Below are 20,297 nucleotides of genomic sequence, written 5' to 3' on the forward strand. Positions count from 1 at the left end.
TATTCTGGATCCACATGGTCTTTTACAATGAGGGCATAGATTTCCAGATGGAGGGTGGCCACAACAAGGATTTGCTTCATGCTAATTCCTCTTGGTTTCTTCCTTTCACCTGTAGTCATGCCTTTTCAATATCCATACCACCATTGGTATTATTATTCCTCCTGCAAACTGAGACAAAATTTATATACCTCCAAAACCTACCTGGGGTATGTGAAGGAACGCAAAACTTACCACAATCAATTGTGGAGCAAAAGTGGTCACTGGATTGCCCTATAGCTGGGGCAATTTTCATTCACCAGGAAGGATCATGAGATGAACTAGATAGTGTGATACAGCAGCCAATAAGTACTTCATTATCATAGCTGTAACTGGTGTTGATAACTTCTTTAACTCACTAGGGTGGCTATATATCCTATTTCAGATAGTACAATTGTCTCTTAGAAGTCATTCTATATATGAAGATCTCTCCAGTTGAAATCTAGGTCAAGATTTTTTTTAAAAAGAATAGAAAACTTCAAATAGCCCATCACTGTTTTGCACCTCGATAGCACATAGAAGATCCCTTTGCACTGTACAAATATAACACTATGATGATGCTTAACTACCAGAGCAGTATCTTATGGAATCTGGGAAGGTATTTAGATTTTTAAATTTGAGAGCTCCAGTGTCACCCCAAATTACAAATCCCAGGACTCTAATAGGGTGCAGTCATGTAGTTAAAAGTGGAACCATATTGTGATAACTACCGTATGTACTGTGGAAGGGCTTTGAGGAAGCATGCACATTAAGTGATTGTCATTGATCGTCATCATCATGAAGTTAGCCAATGTGATGTGGTGGTTCAGACAGCTTACCTGTCTGAACATATCTTCCCTTATGAACCCTCTCGAAGATCAAGATCATCTGGAGAGGCCCTGCTTTCAGTCCTGCCTGCTTCGCATGCGTGACTGGCGGGGACGAGAGACAGGGCCTTCTCAATGGTGGCTCCTTGGCTGTGGAACTCCCTCACCAGCAACATTAGATCAGCCCCCTCCCTCCTAACCATCAGAAGGAAAGCAAAAACCTGGCTCTGGGATCAGGCTTTCGGAGAATAGAGTAGTGCAATAATAGATTTGGAATATGTGCAATGACTATGGAACGGTCTTAAATTGTGATTTCTGAATGGCGTGATTTTAATATTGAATGCAATTTTAAATGTTTAATATGTATTAATTTTAATTCAATTCTTATAAGCTTATGTTTTGTATGTGTTTCTAAGGCATTGAATAATTGCCATATGTTAGCCGCCTTGAGTCCCCTTCAGGGTAGAGAAAGGCGAGGTGTAAATAGGGTAAATAAATAAATTTTCCATGTTGAAATGTAATGTATTTCTGTATCCATTGTAGTAATTCTTTCTGAAAGTACAGCTACATCCATGAATTAGTATATATGCAAGTTGTATGCAAACTGTGGTCACATTCTTTGATATGCATTATCCCTTATTTTGGCAATGTGTAGATGGCCACTCTAACCCCTCACCTTCCCACAACCAACACATATCAGTTCATCAAATATACTGATTTTTTCAGTTTTTTTCTGCAACTGACTCCCTCCCTCCTGCCCTGCCAAACCCTCCATCAGTTATTAAACTGTTCATGAAATCACAGCAGGGCAGCAGTAGCTGGGGAAACATTTTACAGCTTGCATAGAAGAGGCAGCCAGTTTGTAGCCTATTATACATCTAAGAATGTTGAGAAGCCTTAGCCTGATTAGTTCAAAACCAGGACACAGCAGGAAATTTCATTCGGGGAGATTAGCACTAAGAAGATTCATTGTTATTTGCTTTTGGGCCCTGGTTGCCTGAAGAGTTAAATAACAAAACGGTAACAGGATCAGAAAGCTGGCCTGCTACAAAATCCTGCTCTTACAATCTGCCCTTGGAATTCACAAGGGCCAACTGAAGGGAAGCTGTTGTTGCTGGAAGGCAAGTCCATAGATGTGCCCATTTGACTGGTTGCGTACCTAGCCAAAGGGTAGGGACCAGCTTGGGAAGAAGGCAAAAGAAAAAGAAAAAAAAGAAAAAAGGACCGGACTAAAAGCCCTTAAAGAGGCCACTGCAGGGCCCCAAACATAACCTTCTTTAACTGAGTCACCAATTGCATGTTATGTGCTAAAATTTAAGCCCTGTGTTGCTGTACAACCATTCCATGCCAAGACAAGCTGCATTATGTTATGTGTTAAATTGGCTCCCCATATCCATGGATTCTGCATCCAAATTTAACCATACACACCTTGAAAATATTTTGAACATTCCCAAAGCAAACCTTGATTTTGTCTTTGTATATAAGGAACGCCTTTTTACTATGACTTTGTATGTAATTGGACTTGAACATTGGACTATGCTGACGATCGTGACATCATTGTTCAAGAAGGGAGCTTTGAAATGGTTGAATAGAGGCTCTCTGGAGTTATAAGTGCTTTTGCTGCCTGTTACAGGGAAAGCCAGCTGATTCCTAATCCATCTAAAACACAGACATGTGCTTTTCATCTTAAGAACAGACAAGCATCTTGAGCCCTGAGGATTATCTGGGAAGGAATCCCACTGCAGCATTGCAGCACACCAAAATACCTGGGAGTTATTCTGGACTGTGGTCTGACTTATAAGAAGCACTGCTTGAATATCATGCAAAAAGTGGGTGCAAGAAATAATATCATACAAAAGCTGACTGATCACAACCAGACACAGTGAAGACATCTGCCCTTGCGCTTTGCTACTCTGCTGCTGAGTACACTTGCCCAGTGTGGAATACATCTCGCCACATTAAAACAGTGGATGTGGCTCTTAACAAGACATGCCGCATTATCACAGGATGCCTATGCCTACACCGCTGGAGAAATTATACAGTTTAGCCGGCATTGCACCACCTGACGTCAGCCAGGAAGTAGCAGCCAGCAATAAAAGGACCAAGGCATTGACATCTCTGGCCCATCCTCTAATTGGATATCAGCCAGCAAGCCAATGCCTTAAATCAAGAAATAGTTTTCTAAGATCTACAGAGATACTCACAGGAGCACCTCAACAAGCGAGAGTCCAAAAGTGACAGGCTAAAACCCGGAACCTCGATCAGTGACTGATGCCAGATGAGAGACTCCCTCCTGGGCACACAGAAAACTGAGCAACTTGGAAAGTGCTGAACAGACTGCACTCTGGTACCACAAGATGCAGAACTAGTCTTAAGAAAAAGGACTACAAAGTGAAGTCCACGGCACGCGAGTGTGGAGAAAAGCAAACCACAGCCCAATTACTACAATGCAGTCTGAGCCCTGCCACATGCTCAGTGGAGGACCTTCTTACAGTGACACCAGAAGCACTCAAAGTGGCCAGCTTCTGGTCAAAGGAAATGTAGTATAATGCCAAGTTTTAAACTTTCTTTGTGATTTTTTTCTATACATTACAACTGTATTCCCAATTCGCTTCTGACACAACAAATAAAAAACCCCATTATCATAAAACTAGATTTTTTAAAATCCAGGAGACTGAATTTTGTGATCCAGTGTTTTTTTCTTTGTACTTCTGTAACTGCGGCAGATGCAATATTTGGCTATGAGAAGAAACTCAGTGAATCAGACTGCATAATATATCATCCTTAGGGCAATACTTCATCTTCGTTAAAGATTTGAAGGGTGTGTGCGGAAAAAATCAGGAGGGGAGACAGAATGTGGGTTTTGTTTTTTTTTCCCCTGAGGACATTTTAAAAAGCAAAATGGATTATGAGATATTTTGTTTTAGAATGACAAATGATATATTGTGTATTTACTTCCCTCACGTTATTTCTAAAACTGCAGCAGGTAGACTTTCCTAACTCAAGTTGTATTACCCTATTTACTGCTGACATGATGTTGGAGCACCAAACGTGATTTGGTCTTTGAGAGACTCTGAAATTCCATGGTTCTTTCAGTATGATTCCTGAAAAAGAATATTAGGGCTACGTGGGAAGGCTTTCTACCACCCACTATCACTTGTATTTATGACATAAGGATATTGTCACTCTTTAAAATGTATATCTATAGCATGTGTCAACATATACATCAACATTGGGACTGATTGAAAAGGCCCAGATTTTGTTCCTGTTCTTTCTGATTTTATACCAGGTAAAAATAAGCTGATCTGCCAAGTTGGTATAAAAAGTCTCTTGATTTGACTGAGCACTGATAGAAAATATCCTGGGACACACACACACACACAAAAGAATGGGCGTGGAGCTCCAAAATTGGAACAAACAAGAACAAAATCTGGGACTTCTGGTATTTTTAATCCTCTTGCATGTTGTTGAGTGTTGCGACTTAAGGTGTTTGTACTGAACTGCTAATTAAGTAATTTAGAGAATGTGAATCCTAGCACATCGATTTCTCTTTTAAAAAAAACATTTTATGTATCTGTACATAGTTGCTTAGCCGTAGTAGGAAATCAGAGCTAAGTTGCTCAGTGCTTCCAAAATGTTTTCGATGACAGCTGCTCTAATCCCTGATGGAAGATGGAAATTTTGCAGGTGGAAATTTTTGAAAACATCGAGAAAACACTGGACCTCCTCTGCTTGCACTGATGGTAGATGAATCTTGTTTGTGAGCTTAGGCATAACAGGATCCCTTGCCTAAAGGTTTATGATTTCTGCTGAATGGACTAGGGTGAGATTTGACAAAGAGGAGGACCAAGTAGGGATGAAGGTATAGATGATACAAGGGACAGGTGTTCGTGCCCAGTTTGCCAGACTGGTAGGTCCCAGCCCTTGTGGGGTTTTCTCCTGATTGAACTGGCAGGTGAATTTTCTGGGTTCTTCCTCTGATTTATCCTTTTTTTCTTGCAGTGTAAACTGGAGCAGCAGGGCTGCCTGACAAACAAGCAGCTGACCGTCAAATGTGAGGGACCATGTCCATGTGCAAGTGACCATAGTCCTACCTCAGCCACAGATGGCAAACAAGGTCAGAGAGAACCATCCCAGAGAATGTCTAAATAACTCTCAAATTCCTACTTCCCACCTCCTCCACATAAACCTATTTTCTGTTGTGTTAAGTGCAGCCTCCGGTGTACGAACTGCAGACATAAAAATAAAACAGGAGTGGTGGGCATGAGAGTATTCAATTGAAACTATCCTTCAGGGCCTCAGCTTTCTCTGAACCAAACACCGCTAATCTTTCTGAGCTGTAAACTTACCTGGGCACAGTTGTTGATAAACTCCTTCCATCAGTAACACTGTTTATGGTCTCATGCAATATGCATTGCCACTGTTTTGCCACTGTTTTACTTGTTCACCATTTAACATCTAGCCACATGGCTACTATCCACTAGGCTTATGAATTTGTATGGAATTACTTAGCGTTTCTGTTTGTTCCATTCGTATGGCCCCATTTCCTTCCGCCGCTTACGGAAACAGGCACCTATACAAATGGGCTTTTCCATCCAAAGTCTGAAAAAACAAAAAAAAATTCAGGCCTTGGGAGGCAAAGCTTCAGGCCCAGCTCGCAGGGCCTACAGTTGAGTGCCAAGTGCTCATCGGCCTAGCATTGAGCGCTCAGTGGCTCGTAGGCCCTGGCTGCTGAGCCTACCGTTGAGCGCTCGGCCGTAGGCCCTGCAGGCAGGGCCTATGAGCATCGAGTGCCCAGTGCTTGGCTAAAGGCCCTGCAAGCCAGGGCCTACAGCCAAGCGCCGAAAATCAGCCGACCGGCTACTGTTCCCCTCTGCCTTTCGTTTCACTGTTTTGTTCCCATGAGGTTGTTCACTTTTGTTCCCATGAGGTTGTACTGTTCTGTGCAATCCAAATGGACAAAACACTACAAAACCATGAAGGGAACAGCTAAAACAAAATTCGGGCCCTACTCTGTTATCCACTATATCAAGTCAATAGGAAAGTGCCCTGAGTCTATTCTACTGACAAGTAGAGGGAGGAGGAAGTAGAACCATACATTGGAGGTAAAGGCAGCTAGATTTCAGTTTTAGCTACTGCTGTGATTGAAAATGAGTGATCTAATTCAAGCAGTAATGATTCAGAAATCAGACCATGTTCACAGAAGCAGAAGAAAAGTTAGATATGATCCACATTGAAATGTCAATTTGAAAATGGGAAAAGGGAAGTTAATAGATCTTTGCTTTCAAAGCTAGCTGTGACCCACAGAACAAGAAATGTGAAATAAAAATAACTGGGGCATGTAATCTGACTTCTATATAGAGCTGTCACCTGATCTAAAGAAAGCAGGTTTTTCTTTTTCCCGTCTGCTGCTCCCTGCGAGCATAAAAAGACTGAAAGCCAAGTTCTAGAAGAGCCCAATATGTATTGAAATCCATTCTTCCATAACAATTACACACTCATAATTCATTCAGGTTACGCCGGTGAGTGTATTGTCACATCAGGGGCTTTGTCAAACAATTACATGCATTGGAAAGATATGTATCCATTTTCTAACATATGAAATAACATAAACCCATTCTGAATTGGGCAGCTTCCATGGGTTAAAGGTAATTCTTATGAAATTATTTTGTGAAAGATGAAGTCAGTCTTCCAGTAACTCCGAACAGAAGACATCAAAGAATATAGCATAGTTCAGGGCAGCAACTGAAAATGATAAAGTTTCCAAACAACTTTAAATGGATAAATCCCTTTGGTTGTCGCATTCCATTCTTAGAGTTTGGAAAACTTGTCTTTTGTAGTTTCTGTTCAGAATGCCCAGCCAGTATAACCAGTGGATATGCTGACTCGGGGATTCTGGGAATCGGGGTACTATAAAGTAATTTTTTCAAACTCCATGGATCCATGATTCAAGTTGAAGTGTTATGCTATAGTGACTCTTGCCGGTGACAAAGGCACCAGATCCTGTCCAATTGTGGAAGCTAAGCAGGGTCAATCCTGGTTAGTACTTATATGGAAGACTGTAGCGGAACCTTTGTGCTACGGTCCTTGTTGAGCGCAGTGGATGGATTGGAGACGGACAACTGGAATAATTCCAAGAAAGCAGTTTTATTTGGCTAGTGGCCACTAGGGTTCCCCCTCGCACAAAATAAGTGCTTTTCCCAGGGAGAACCCCCAGTGGCGGGCTGAGTAAATATTTATACACACTACAGGGTTCGGGTTATGCCCGCCCACAAGCAAATTCATTGGCTTAGAGTTGTGACGCTGCTTGACTTGGACCCAATCAGTGCTGACCAGCGGTCCGGCCGCACTCTTTCTGTGCCGTGTTCACAATCATTCAGAGCGCCTGCGTACGCATGCGCTGTTTGTTTATCTTTAGCTTTCATTTCTTCAGAAACACATGATTTCCCAGAAATCACATGTTTCTGTGAGTTTATTCACCCGGGTCGCTAGCCGTCGCCATCTCTGCCCATATATGGTATTTCCTGGGGTTCTTTAACCTCCCGCCTCACTCCCCCATTTTCTTTTTGCGAAGCGCATGTACAAAAGCTGAAGCAAAGCATTATGGTTCCATCCAATCCCGCTTGGCTTGGAGTATGGCTATCTTTTCTCCAGGTAAAGATTGTGTGACACACCTAGTACACATTTGCATCATTATTGGAGTGCAGCACATAACTATGAGAACAATGAACAATCCTAAAATCCCTACCAACAATATGTCCTTCAACCATTCTACTGAGGGTAACCAGCTAGTCACCCAGGAGAAGGGAGACCAACCTTCTACCTCCTGGACATTATTGTAAATTAGCTTTTGCAATGACTCGATGTCATCTACAATAGTACTATTCAAGTTATGAAATTTCACTACACAACGCCCTCTAACCATGGCGCATAACCCCCCCCTGGCCGCCAGTAGGTAGTCAAGGGCCAACTTATGCTGTAGGGCCATCTGGCTGATTTCTTCTACTTCAGACTGGATTTCCCGGAAAATTTTACCAGTGGCATTTATGGACTTTTCAAGGCGGCAAGTCAGGCCTAGAACACTTCTACGATTTGCTTGAGCTACAATCCCTGGGTAAGCACCCAGGGTCAACAAGCCTGTGATCAGGCCTCCTCCTACACGGGAGGCTTCTGAACCTGACAGGGCCTTGTTAATAATGACCTCATCCGAGCATTCTGGTCCTAGAGGGCCTGTTTGCACAATGTCCCGTTTCAGGCGCTGATGCCTTTTGTGTAAGACCTGAACTGGGAATGTCAAATAACCCACACCGACACACTGGTAGTTGCCGGGGTGATAATTTGTGGCCCATTTATCAAAGAAAAACCATAGATTTGGATCCCTAATTTGCCATAACGGACAGAGGCTTTTACCTAGGCTCAGTTGGGTTAATTGTTGCAGTATGTTCATATAAGATTTTAGGCCCTCAATAGAATCATTCACACTAAATGTAGGATAATCTGGATACATGCTAGCCCACTCGGTTGCGGTTAGATTTAATCGTGAGACATAAGATGTATTAAATCGTCCATGTAGATAGAACCGGTCTCGACAATGGGAGTAATTGCCTAATCGGGAAAAGAACGCCTGCCTAGTTCCCCAGTGTCTCCACTCAGAATTCCATATTCCCGATCCTCCACAACAAAAGCACAAACCCCTGGTGGAGGTATGGTATCTAAACCGTCGAAACCTAGTTTGATTTATTTTTTGCGGTATGCTAGAAAACACGGTAGGTGGACCCTCCTGAGCCTTGGACAATCCCTCCAACACAATCTGTGGTTCATCAATTAAATCGGGAAGAAATGAAAAATCTCCTATGGTGAGGGGGTGTTCATATATTAATGCTACCTCTTTCCCGTGCTGCTCAAACATATAATTGGCATGTTCTTTTATCCAATTCCCATGTGCTCTTTTTCCAAAAGAGAGAATAAAACTCAGCACAAATAATATACCAAACACAGTGCGCTTTCCTCCCCTCCTCATAACTTGTCTCCCACTTTTTCCTCTCAAAATGTCTAGCCACCATCTCCCGGAGAGCGCCTTTGTTGGGCCATGCTGCGACATACTTGACCACCGACGCTCCGTTGCACCCGAAGGGATCAGCTTCATGGCCTTGTTGACCCCTTAGGGAGTTGCCGGATGATCCTGAGTCTCAGGTCCTCACCAGGAACTCGCTCCGTCCGCCACTCCTCAGGCGCTAGTTTTACACGGGTGTAATGTATCCATGGCTTAATCTCCTTCACCTTCACTGCAGTGGGGGTAGACAGGAGCACAACATAGGGTCCTCGCCACTTGGGTCCCAATGGCTCAATCTTCCAATCCTTGACCAGAACCTCGTCACCTGGTGAAAAACAATGTAGAGGTGTGGTAGGGAATGGTGGGTTCAATTCAGAAATGTATTTTTCTAACTGCTGCAGTTGTCTGCCCAAAGCCTGAACCTGGGCCAATGTCTGTTTCTCTCCTATGAGGTGTTGCTCAGCTCCTGTCTCTAAGGCTCCCTTCAAGCTCAAAGGGGGTCGTCCATAGAGTCTTTCAAAAGGGGAGAGTCCTGTCCGTTTGTGTGGTGTACATCTGATTCCTAATAATGCCATGGGCAAAACCACCGTCCACGGCAATCCTGTCTCTTGGCAAAGTTTCCCAAGCTGAGCCTTTAATGTCCTATTCATTCTTTCCACTTTTCCAGAAGATTGGGGTCTATATGCACAATGTAACTTCCATTTTATGCCCAAAATTCTACATAATCCTTGCACGGCCTGTTGAATATATGCGGGGCCATTATCTGATCCAATTTCTAAGGGTATGCCAAATCTGGGAATAACATCTTTCATTAGAGCTCTTGACACCTCCACAGCCTTCTCAGTCCTTGTAGGGTAAGCCTCCACCCATCCTGTGTATGTGTCCACGAACACCAGTAAATATTTGTATCCTTTGTATGGGGGCATTTCTGTAAAGTCAGTGACTAAAGCTTCAAAGGGTACCCCACCCACATGTTGGACTCCTGGTGGCTTGAGGAGTCCTTCTCTGGGGTTATTTTTTATACATGTCCAGCATCTTCGGGCTGCTGCTGCCGTTAGGCTATGTAATCCATCGATATACAACTGTCGTCCTAGCAGATTTGCCAATGCCATTTTTCCTAAATGTGTATTTTGGTGCATGTGTTGGACTATGTGCCATGCCAAGTCCTTAGGGACGTAGACACGGGCGTCTGGCATCACTATGAGTTCTCCTGACCACTGACCCTTCTCCTTTAAGGCCCATTCTTCTTCCTCTGGTGTATATGTAATGTTATGTTCAGTTAATTCTACCTGTAGGGCCATTACCTGATGTTCAATATAGGGCAGCCTAGCTGCCTCTTTGGCTGCCAGATCAGCCTGCCTATTTCCTTGCACTACGGGATCGTCTCCACGTTGGTGCCCTTTACAATGCATCACAGCCACCTGCCTTGGCTTCCAAACCGCCTCCAGGAGATCCACAATCTCTCCAGCATGTTTCACGCACTTTCCTCCAGACGTGAGGAGCCCGCGCTCCTTGTACAGTGCTCCGTGTGCGTGGAGGGTAGTGAAGGCATATTTTGAGTCTGTGTAGACGTTAACCCGCTTTCCGCTTGACAATTCCAACGCTCGGGTCAGGGCAATCAATTCGGCCTTCTGGGCAGAAGTCCCCGGGGGCAGTGACCCTGCTTCCAGCGTCTCTCCCCCCCACCGGACAACCGCATAACCTGAGTGTCTTTGATTATTTTCCATAAAGGAGCTTCCATCTGTGAACAGAGTGTCGTCCACCTTAGTTAGTGGCACATCCTTCAAATCCGGTCGACTGGACAATACCTCATCCATCACCTGGGCACACTGATGGATCGTGGTGTCTCCTGGAGTCGGGAGCAAGGTGGCCGGATTCAGAGTGGAGCAAGTCTCCAGGGTCACCAGTGGGTTGTCACACAACAATCCCTCATATTTCATTAACCTCTCACTTGTGAGCCAGCGCGGTCCCTTAGTGTCTAACAGTGCCTTAACGCTATGGGGCACCTTAACTGTCAGTGGCTGTCCTAGGGTCAATTTATTCGCTTCTTTGATTAAATCTACTGATGCTGCCACAGCCCTCAGGCAAGGTGGCAATCCACGAGCCACTGTGTCCAATTGCTTTGACAAGTAGGCAATCGGCCTTTGCCATGAACCTAGTGGTTGGGTCAATACTCCAACCGCTGTCCCTTCCCGCTCTGCAGCGAACAGAGTGAATGGTTTTTCCAAATCAGGCAGTCCTAATGCTGGAGATGACATCAATGCTTCTTTTAATGCCTTAAATGCCTGTTGACATTCTTCTGTCCACTCAAATGGATCTTCTCTTCCACCTCTCGTAGCCTGGTACAGCGGCTTAGCCAACACGACGTAGTTAGGGATCCACTGTCTGCAATATCCTGCTGATCCCAAAAATTCCCGCACCTGTCGCCGGGTACTGGGAGTGGGGATGGCACAAACAACTTCCTTTCTTTCAGCTCCTAACATCTTCTTTCCTTCGGTCAGATGGAACCCCAAATATTTCACTGTGGGACAGCACAACTGGGCCTTTTTCTTTGACACTTTGTAACCCTTCTCTTCCAATTTCTTGAGTAATCTCAAAGTATGCTCTCTAGTGCCCCCTAGTGTCCGGCAAGCGACAAGCAGGTCATCTACATATTGAAGCCAAATTCCCTCTTCCTTAGGTATTACAAAATCCTGTAAGTCTTTGGCCAGGGCTTGACCAAAAATGGCCGGGCTGTCCCGGAACCCCTGAGGAAGGCGTGTCCAAACATACTGGGTCCTTTGCCCTGACTGCTGAGATTCCCATTGGAAAGCAAAGATCGGTTGGGATACAGGGGCCAATCGAATGCAAAAGAATGCATCCTTTAAATCCAATACAGTAAACCATTTGGCAAATGCTGGTACTAGACTCATCATGATGTATGGATTTGGCACTACCGGGGTTAGGGGAACGGTGGCTTGATTTACAGCCCGCAAATCTTGAACTGGGCGATATTCTCCTTGTCCTCCAGGTTTCTTGACTGGGAGCAGGGGCGTGTTCCACGGGGAACTGCATGGTACCAATATCCCATGCTGCAGAAGTCGCTCTAGATGCTTTCTGATCCCCTGCACCGCCTCTCGACTGACGGGATACTGTGGCTTACATATGGGTCCCATTCCTCTTTTCACTTCCACCACCACTGGTGGAACATATTTAGCTAATCCTGGAGGATTATCTTCTGCCCACACTAAAGGAGTCTCATGCCATGGCCATTGTATTTCTTCAGTAAAAATCCTAACTTGAAACAGTCTCCATTCCTCTTCCATGGGAAATGATATTTCCATTTGTCCATTCTTCATGAACTGGAGTTGTGCTTGTAATTTTGATAAAATGTCCCTTCCCAACAAAGGGACTGGGCAGTCTGGAAGATATAACATCTTATGCTTGACCTGATGTCCGGCCAGATTGCAGGTGCGTTCCTTGAGGAAGGGGCACTTCTGGGTCTTCCCAGACACCCCTATTACTTTCGTAGTTTCCCGAGTTGGTGGACTAATTTTTGTATTTACTACTGATTTTTCGGCACCTGTGTCCACTAAAAAGTCCAATTGTTGGTCCCCGATTTCAAGTGACCATCGGCTCCCCGGGGTCCAACAAAACAAGAGCCTGGCTTCCTCATTCCTCTCCTCCATCCATATCTTCCCATTCTTCTTCCATCACAGCTGCTGCAGCTATCACCTCTCTCGCAGGAAAAGGTACGTAGTTTCCACGTCCTCTTCCCCTTCCTGGGTTTCTTCCTCTCTCAGGCCTTCCTCTTTCTCTCGGTCCTTCCTGACTTCCTTCTCTTCCTTCTGGGCATTCACCTTTCCAGTGTCCAAACTTCTTACATTTAGCACATTGGTCTCGACCTAACCTCCGAGGGGGCCCTCTTCTTCCTCCTTGTCCCCCTCTGGCATATCCTCCTCTTCCTCTCTGTCCACTTGCACTCTGTTCCATCATGGTAACTAATGCTTGGTATTCCTGCTTCTTCTTCCTGTCCTTCTTCTCTTCTTCTACCTGGTCCCTTGCCATATAAACTTGATCTGCGAGTGCCAACAATTCATTCATAGTCTTTCCTAGAAATCCTGGTTGCTTTTGAATCTTTCTCCGGATGTCAGGAGCCGCTTGACTGATAAAAGACTGTTGAATCGCCCTCCTACCGTTTTTATCCTCCAAATTATACGGGCTATACTTTCTATATGCTGCCTCCAGCCTTTCCAAAAAGGCTGTTGGTGACTCAGATTTTTCCTGTACCACTCCCTGAATTTTTATAATGTTGACGGGTCGCGGCGGGCCCCTCTTTACCGCTTCTACCAATATACGCTGGAATCCTTTCAGTCTCTGCAAATGTCCTTCTTCTGCGGTGTCCCATTGGGGATCTATTTCCACAGGAAACCTCTGTGCTCCCCACTCGGCTGCATCACCATCTTGTGGGGCCCCAACCTGGGCTATGGCTACCCCATTATTCAACACTGCTCTTCTCTCTTCTGATGTGAACAACATATTCAACAATTGTCTGCAATCTTGCCAGGTGGGATTATGGGTTGCCATAATCCCTTCCAATAGCCTAGCCATAGCTTGGGGTTCTTCACTATAAGGTGGAGTATTATTCTTCCAATTCAGAATGTCACTACTACTGAAAGGCACTACCTGGTATGCTTGAACTATCTCATTCCTGTTGTTTATCACAGGCACCGTTCTCAAGGGCATCTGGAGGGCCGGGCCGGTCGGTGAATCACCAGGCCACACCGGGGCTCCATGTCTCCGAGTTTGTGCCGGAGAAGCATCACTGGGCATCCGTTGTGACCTCTTCCTTTCCTTTGTTTCCTCCTGATATTTTTCTAGGCTAGGATAGTGTTTCTTGGCTGCTTCGGTTGACTCTGGAGAGTAGGGTGGGGGTCTTGTTCCTAGTGTAGGTGCACCGGGGGCTGTTCCCTGGGGTGGGGGCGGTGGCAAGGGTGGCGGCAATAATTCCTGTTGTCTAGCCTGTACACTCAACTGTAAATCTGGGTAGTCCTCCTCATTGGATTGGAAAACTTCCTTCTTTTTCCCTTCCTTCTTCACCACCATACATTTGCCATTCCTGCACTGTCGAACCCAACCTGGATCTTCTCTAACTACCCGTTCCCAAGTAGCAATATAGACCCACTGGTTCGGATGATTCACAGCACAATATTCTTCCACTGTTCGGATCAGTTTCAGATCCCACGTTCCTTCTACTTGCCAACCTAACCCAAACTCTGGCCATTCTCCCTGACACAAATTCCTCAGTCTATAATCTCTCAGGTCCCTTGGATTGCCTGCTACGGCTCTGATAGCAAAAGAGCCAAAATTATCTAAGATGCATTGTAAGGGAGTGGAGCTCTTTGAATTTTTCCCTCCCATCCTGCCTAATAGAGGGGACTGTCTTGGCCTGGGCACCCGGCTACTCAACGGCATGCGTCAGGAAACACAAGACAGAGCCCCTTTCTACCTCCCTGGGAACTTTTTGTGTCCCTCCCGGCGCCGGTGTTCCCTTAATGTCTCATGCAACCACTATACTTGCCAGATTTCTGTAGACGTCGGACCAACCTTCGCCCCTGGACTTTTCCCTGGATCCTTTTCCCTCCTGGCTGGTTTCTATGGAACCTCGCTGGTGTTGCAGCTCCCACCGTCAGTCGGTGTTGGCATCAGAGGCAAGCACCGCAGCCGGTCTTGCAATATTCAGGGGCCCCTTCTCGTCTCACGGTAGTTGCCTCAGGCCCCCACCGCTGAGTTGGGGCCATCCCGCCAACGGGATCCGTCTCCAACCTCCTGGCCCGCCTTATAGGAAATCACGTCGGGGTCACCAGAAAATGTAGCGGAACCTTTGTGCTACGGTCCTTGTTGAGTGCAGTGGATGGATTGGAGACGGACAACTGGAATAATTCCAAGAAAGCAGTTTTATTTGGCTAGTGGCCACTAGGGTTCCCCCTCGCACAAAATAAGTGCTTTTCCCAGGGAGAACCCCCAGTGGCGGGCTGAGTAAATATTTATACACACTACAGGGTTCGGGTTATGCCCGCCCACAAGCAAATTCATTGGCTTAGAGTTGTGACGCTGCTTGACTTGGACCCAATCACCGCTGACCAGCGGTCCAGCCGCACTCTTTCTGTGCCGTGTTCACAATCATTCAGAGCGCCTGCGTACGCATGCGCTGTTTGTTTATCTTTAGCTTTCATTTCTTCAGAAACACATGATTTCCCAGAAATCACATGTTTCTGTGAGTTTATGCACCCGGGTCGCTAGCCGTCGCCATCTCTGCCCATATATGGTATTTCCTGGGGTTCTTTAACCTCCCGCCTCAAGACCACCATTGACTACCAAGTGATATAGGCAAGATTACAGAGGGAGTGGCAAAATCACCTCAAAGCATTCACTCCCTAAGAAAACCCTATGAAATTCATGGGATTGCCATAAGTCGACCAGAAACCTGAAATACAGAATGAGTCTTGTACAATCAGGAAGCAAAATTTTGATTCCTATTTTGTCCAGCTGCATTGAAAAAGCCATAAGATGCTTGAAAAGAGTGGGATACCTTTTTGTTCGTGTGACTGTATTGTCTCTCGCCCAGAGACTCAAGGAATAACTTCATATTTAATTAACAGAAACATGCACTGGACAAGACTTGGCGGACTTAGGGGATCGCCTGCGTGACTGGTTCCAACTTTTGCATGAGAATGCCAAGCAGAACAGCTCCGGAAGCACAGGAACCAATCCAGTGAATGGTAAGTGAATGGCAGCCATTGATCTAAACTTTGGTGTTGGAGGAGTAGTTGCTTCCATATCAATGACGTATTTCATTTGTAAGCCCCCTGTTTTCATTTTTGTTCACCTCCCAAAAACGGGCGTCTTTCCAAATGGACGTTTTTGTTCCACATCCGAAAAAATGAGCCTTTTTGATCTATTGGCCACTATCCCTAGGCTCCCCTTCCCCTCAGTTTTAGGGCTAGAGGGGTGAAAACCACCACACATGGGAGGGCACATCTACCACTTTTAGACCACAAAGTTTTATAACGTTTGGGTCATCCCTAGATTTTTAGGGATTTCTTTTCTTTCTAGAAATAAAATCTCCTTAAAAACATTTTTTTTTCTTTTCCCCCGCTGGCCCCACCCTCCAGGAGCATTCCTTCCTGCCAAATGTCAAAGACGCTCCACACACCACACACACAGCCCAGTGCCCAGACCCACTATTTCACTTCTTTTTTAGCTGGCGGCAATGGGGGAGATTCCCCTCCCCTTCCCATCATTTTTGGCAATGGCATGGTTTGTTTTGTCCTTATATCCTTCATTATGATTAAGTTATATCCTACTTAAGATACCACTCCCCCTGTGATGCTTTCCCCTCAGTCTGCAGAGGAGACGAGTGGCAGCGGGCGAGGCAAGGCAGGCAGCAGGCAATGAGCCGGTTGGCCCAACAGGCAGGGTTCTGAGAGAAAGAGCATGCGGCAGTTCTCTGTGGGGCTGCGTGACACAAAAAGCAGGCAAGGAGTCAGTACCCACTCCCGCTTTTTTTCATTTTGAGCTTATTTTAATTCCGGGGGAGGGGTTCCCCTTTTCCCACCCAAAACTAAAGAAACGAAAGAAGGGATTAAATGGGAGAAACTGGTACCGCACACACCTCTACTAAAGAGATCCAGCATCTTCAATAGCTTCTATAAAGTCTGGACTAAAACCTGGATCCAGTTCGCTAGTCCTACTGGCATGGGAGCCACCAGCTCTGATTGCTAACCTCTGATTGCTAACCTAGTCATAGGGAGGAGGGAGCAAGCTTGTTTTCTGCTGCCCTGCAGACTAGGACACGGAACAATGGCTTCAAACTACAGGAAAGGAGATTCCACCTGAACATCAAGAAGAACTTCCTCACTGTGAGAGCTGTTCGACAGTGGAACTCTCTCCCCGGGGCCGTGGTGGAGGCTCCTTCCTTGGAGGCTTTTAAGCAGAGGCTGGATGGCCATCTGTTGGGGGTGCTTTGAATGCGATTTCCTGCTTCTTAGCAGGGGGTTGGACTAGATGGCCCATGTGGTCTCTTCCAACTCTACTATTCTATGATTCTATGATTCTAGATATTTATCTCACATTATGATAGAAATGTGTCAGTGAGCTATGTGAGTCCTACAAACTTTCTTTTTATGGCCATTTCCCCCCAACATCCATTTCAGAGGTGTGGACTAGAGTTTTATAACACAGAATTTTAAGTACACTGGGCCCTTGATATCCACTGGGATATCATCCCATGGCACAGCAAAATGGTAACCCATAAATAAAATGGAAAAAAATATTTGCTGTTTGAATTAAAAAATACTTTCAAACTCTGGATACAAAATCTGTAGATATGGAGAGCCAACTGTACCTACCCAAATTACAAACCCCTGGTTTCCACATAAAACTGGCGTGTAATATAAATGTACTTTTGCAGCCTGGGGAAATTTTCAAAAGAGTAGTTTCCATTTGATTGTGGCTGCAGAAGTCCATGGTGAGTCTGATTTTTCCCATAATTAAGTCATACACATTTGCTCACTGCCAGTTGGAGGCAATGCGTGGGTTGCCCACTCTGCCATTGCCCTGAGAGCATAGCAAGGCCAACATTTTTGCCTGCTTATTAAAAAGAAGTCCCCAGTCATTGAGCAGAGCTGGCAGATTGGTCCCAAAGCACGCAGGGAGTGTGAGAAGTGCGACCGGCCAGGAAGAAGATTGTTAGCTTAAATGTCAGTGAACAGAAACCGCCGGGACGGATGCTTCTCCCACAGGAATTGCGTTGGATGAAGTCAGCAGCTCTCTCTGCCTTTCTGGCAGCTGCTCTTTAGCCACCCTTGGCTTGTGTTTTTGTCCTTTGGCTTTCGTCAGCAGACCAATGAGCCGTGGCTGCTTCCCACCAGCTGCTATAGAGTCCATCTGGAGCCAAGCAGATGGACACATCATCCCACATTGTGCAAAGGCTAGAAGGGGAAGCAGGAGTAGTAGAGGAAATGCCCCGGCCCCATTTCCCTCAGTGGCATCTGGTTTTCCTAGAAGGATGAACCCAGAGTGGAAATCAGCATCTTTGGAAAGGACTGTCTCTGTGTTCTTCTTCCAGAGGTGTAGAATCATCCATTCACATTTACAGTTTAGACTTGATTTAGATTTGATCACAGTATGTAACACGATTTTTGTTCCTGGGTTATACATGTCATTTCCTAATTGATTCTATAATAAAAACATTGAATATGTTTATTGAACTGCAAAAACCTAGTTTTTGCAAGACATCCTGTATGGAGGATGTATAAAAAATAGAGGATTTTTCAAATTGCCAAAATTACAAAGGCTTTTATTTTCAGCTGCCACCAAAAATATGGAGGATTCGAACTCACTACCTCTACTAATGCTGCCACCAATGTTATATTCAGGAACCTCATCTGTCGATTTCAAAAACATGGATTTATTAACACAAAAAATATCACAGAACATTTCGCCAAGAAAATGGACCGATTGGACCAAGATGAGACAATATTTATTAAGAAGCAATATAGAACTTTTGTGATTTTCGCTCACAGGAACTCTTAGACTTCAGGGTATATATGAAAACTTGCTGAAAAGCATCATATGTTCATATGGAGATTTATAAAGCAATGCAGAGGAGCTGGAAGTGGATATAGGGTTTTGTTTTTGGGTTTTGTTTGTTTGTTTGTTTTTTCCTCTTTTTACTATATAGCTATATGTATTCATAATTTATGTATGTATTTCCTTTTTTTTCTTTGCTTCTTTATGCGTTTTTTTTCTTATTTTTTTCCTCATTTTTATGTATAGGTAAAATTATAAATAAAATAATTTTTTTAAAAAGGAACCTCATCTGTAATTAGGATATTGAGAGAGAGTCACACAAGACATTTTATGTAAGGAAAACAAGAAGTTGTTGTTTATTTTGTATTTGAGCAGTAAAGAAGCATAGCGGTTTCAATAACAGTAAAGATGTGTAGTGGTTTCAATAACAAGTTAGGCTTTTCTCTTATAAAGCATGGTTTTATAACTTTGATCATAGAATCATAGACTTGAAAGAGAGACCACATGGGCCATCCAGTCCAACCCCCTGCCATGCAGGAAAAGCACAATCAAAGCACCCCCGACAGATGGCCATCCAGCCTCTGTTTAAAAGTTTCCAATGAAGGAGTCCCCTCACTCCCACAGGTTATTTTTGTGCTCCTGGGGAATCAAAAATTCAAATACAAACCTTTTCCCAAAATGACATCCAGTGGGTGTGGAGACAACCTTTCCACTATATTGGGACTCCACCCCATAGCCCCCAGAGGTCTAAATAAATGGGTTTCCGTGAATTTTCCAGGCTATATGGCCATGTCCCAGAAGCATTCTCTCTTGACTTTTTACCCACATCTATGGCAGAGATCCTCAGACGTTGTGAGGTCTGTTGGAAACTACCATAGGCAAGTGGGGTTTATATATCTGTGGAATGTCCAGGTTAGGAAAAAAGAACTTTTGTCTGCTTGAGGCAAGTGTGAATGTTGCAATTGGCCACCTTGATTAGCACTGAATGGCCTTTCAGCTTCAAAGCCTGGGGGAATCCTTTGTTAGAAGGTGTTAGCTGGCCCTGAAAGACAAGAGTTCTTTCTCCCACCCTGGACCTTCCACAGATATATAAACCCCACTTGCCTAGTTTCCAACAGACCTCACAACCTCTGAGTATGCTTGCCATAGATGTGGACGAAACGTTCAGGGAGAATGCTTCTGGAACATGGCCATACAGCCCGGAAAACTCACAGACACTGAATGATTCTGGCCATGAAAGCCTTTAATAATATGTCTAAATAAATATGTGCCTCCTCTACCCATCCCCCATATCCTTTGCCTCAAAATGCCATCTGGAGGCCCAGAGAGCCCTCAAACCTGGGAATGCCCCCGAGTCCCTTAAAGAGTGTTTGAGGGTCAATCTAATTGAGGATACAGCCCTCCAACATTTTGTGGGGACCTAATGCTGCCCCCTAACTTTCCGTAGTTACCCACCTCTCCTTCCCCTCTTCCATCTCAGTGTAGTGCTTATTCTTCAATGGCTTGTTTCTTGATGCTTTTGCTTCTCTTAAAAAATCTACATAGGCTGCAAACAATTAACTGAAATAATCCATAACCCTGATGTGTTAAACTTATCAACAACATCATTTTAATTCATTGCTTTAATTGTAAAAACACCAAATGAGACTATTTCATCATTCTTCACTACATTCCATTCATCATTCCAGATAATATTTTACAGTTTAATAATACTTTGGGTTCAGTCAATGAATCAGTGTGTTAAGATCTACTGATTAGATCATTTTAATGATTTAGTATTGATGCATTTCTGCCACCCTTGACTTCTCCAAATTCTACTTTGCTCTCTT

The 20,297-nt window shown here is 44.6% G+C and overlaps 2 protein-coding genes across 2 annotated transcripts in view; one reads left to right on the forward strand and one right to left on the reverse strand.

Annotated features, from left to right (window-relative positions):
* spock2 (SPARC (osteonectin), cwcv and kazal like domains proteoglycan 2) overlaps positions 1 to 20,297 on the forward strand; it is a 145,484-nt gene that overhangs the window by 103,849 nt on the left and 21,338 nt on the right. The window contains exons 5-6 of the mRNA XM_062976984.1: positions 4,845 to 4,959; positions 15,537 to 15,656. Of these exons, the coding sequence (XP_062833054.1) occupies positions 4,845 to 4,959; positions 15,537 to 15,656 (235 nt within the window). The remainder of the gene's footprint in view (positions 1 to 4,844; positions 4,960 to 15,536; positions 15,657 to 20,297) is intronic.
* Positions 8,981 to 12,690, reverse strand: LOC134297750 (uncharacterized). The gene has a single exon (XM_062976215.1). The coding sequence runs from the start codon at positions 12,561 to 12,563 to the stop codon at positions 8,985 to 8,987; it is 3,579 nt and encodes a 1,192-aa protein (XP_062832285.1). The 5' UTR covers positions 12,564 to 12,690; the 3' UTR covers positions 8,981 to 8,984.

This window comes from Anolis carolinensis, chromosome 3 (assembly GCF_035594765.1).
Source record: "Anolis carolinensis isolate JA03-04 chromosome 3, rAnoCar3.1.pri, whole genome shotgun sequence".
In the NCBI taxonomy this organism is placed as follows: domain Eukaryota; kingdom Metazoa; phylum Chordata; class Lepidosauria; order Squamata; family Dactyloidae; genus Anolis; species Anolis carolinensis.

What these genes read in the sequence shown, in the direction of transcription:
- LOC134297750 (XM_062976215.1), bottom strand. Translation starts at nt 12,563, where the DNA reads ATGGAGGAGAGGAATGAGGAAGCCAGGCTCTTGTTTTGTTGGACCCCG.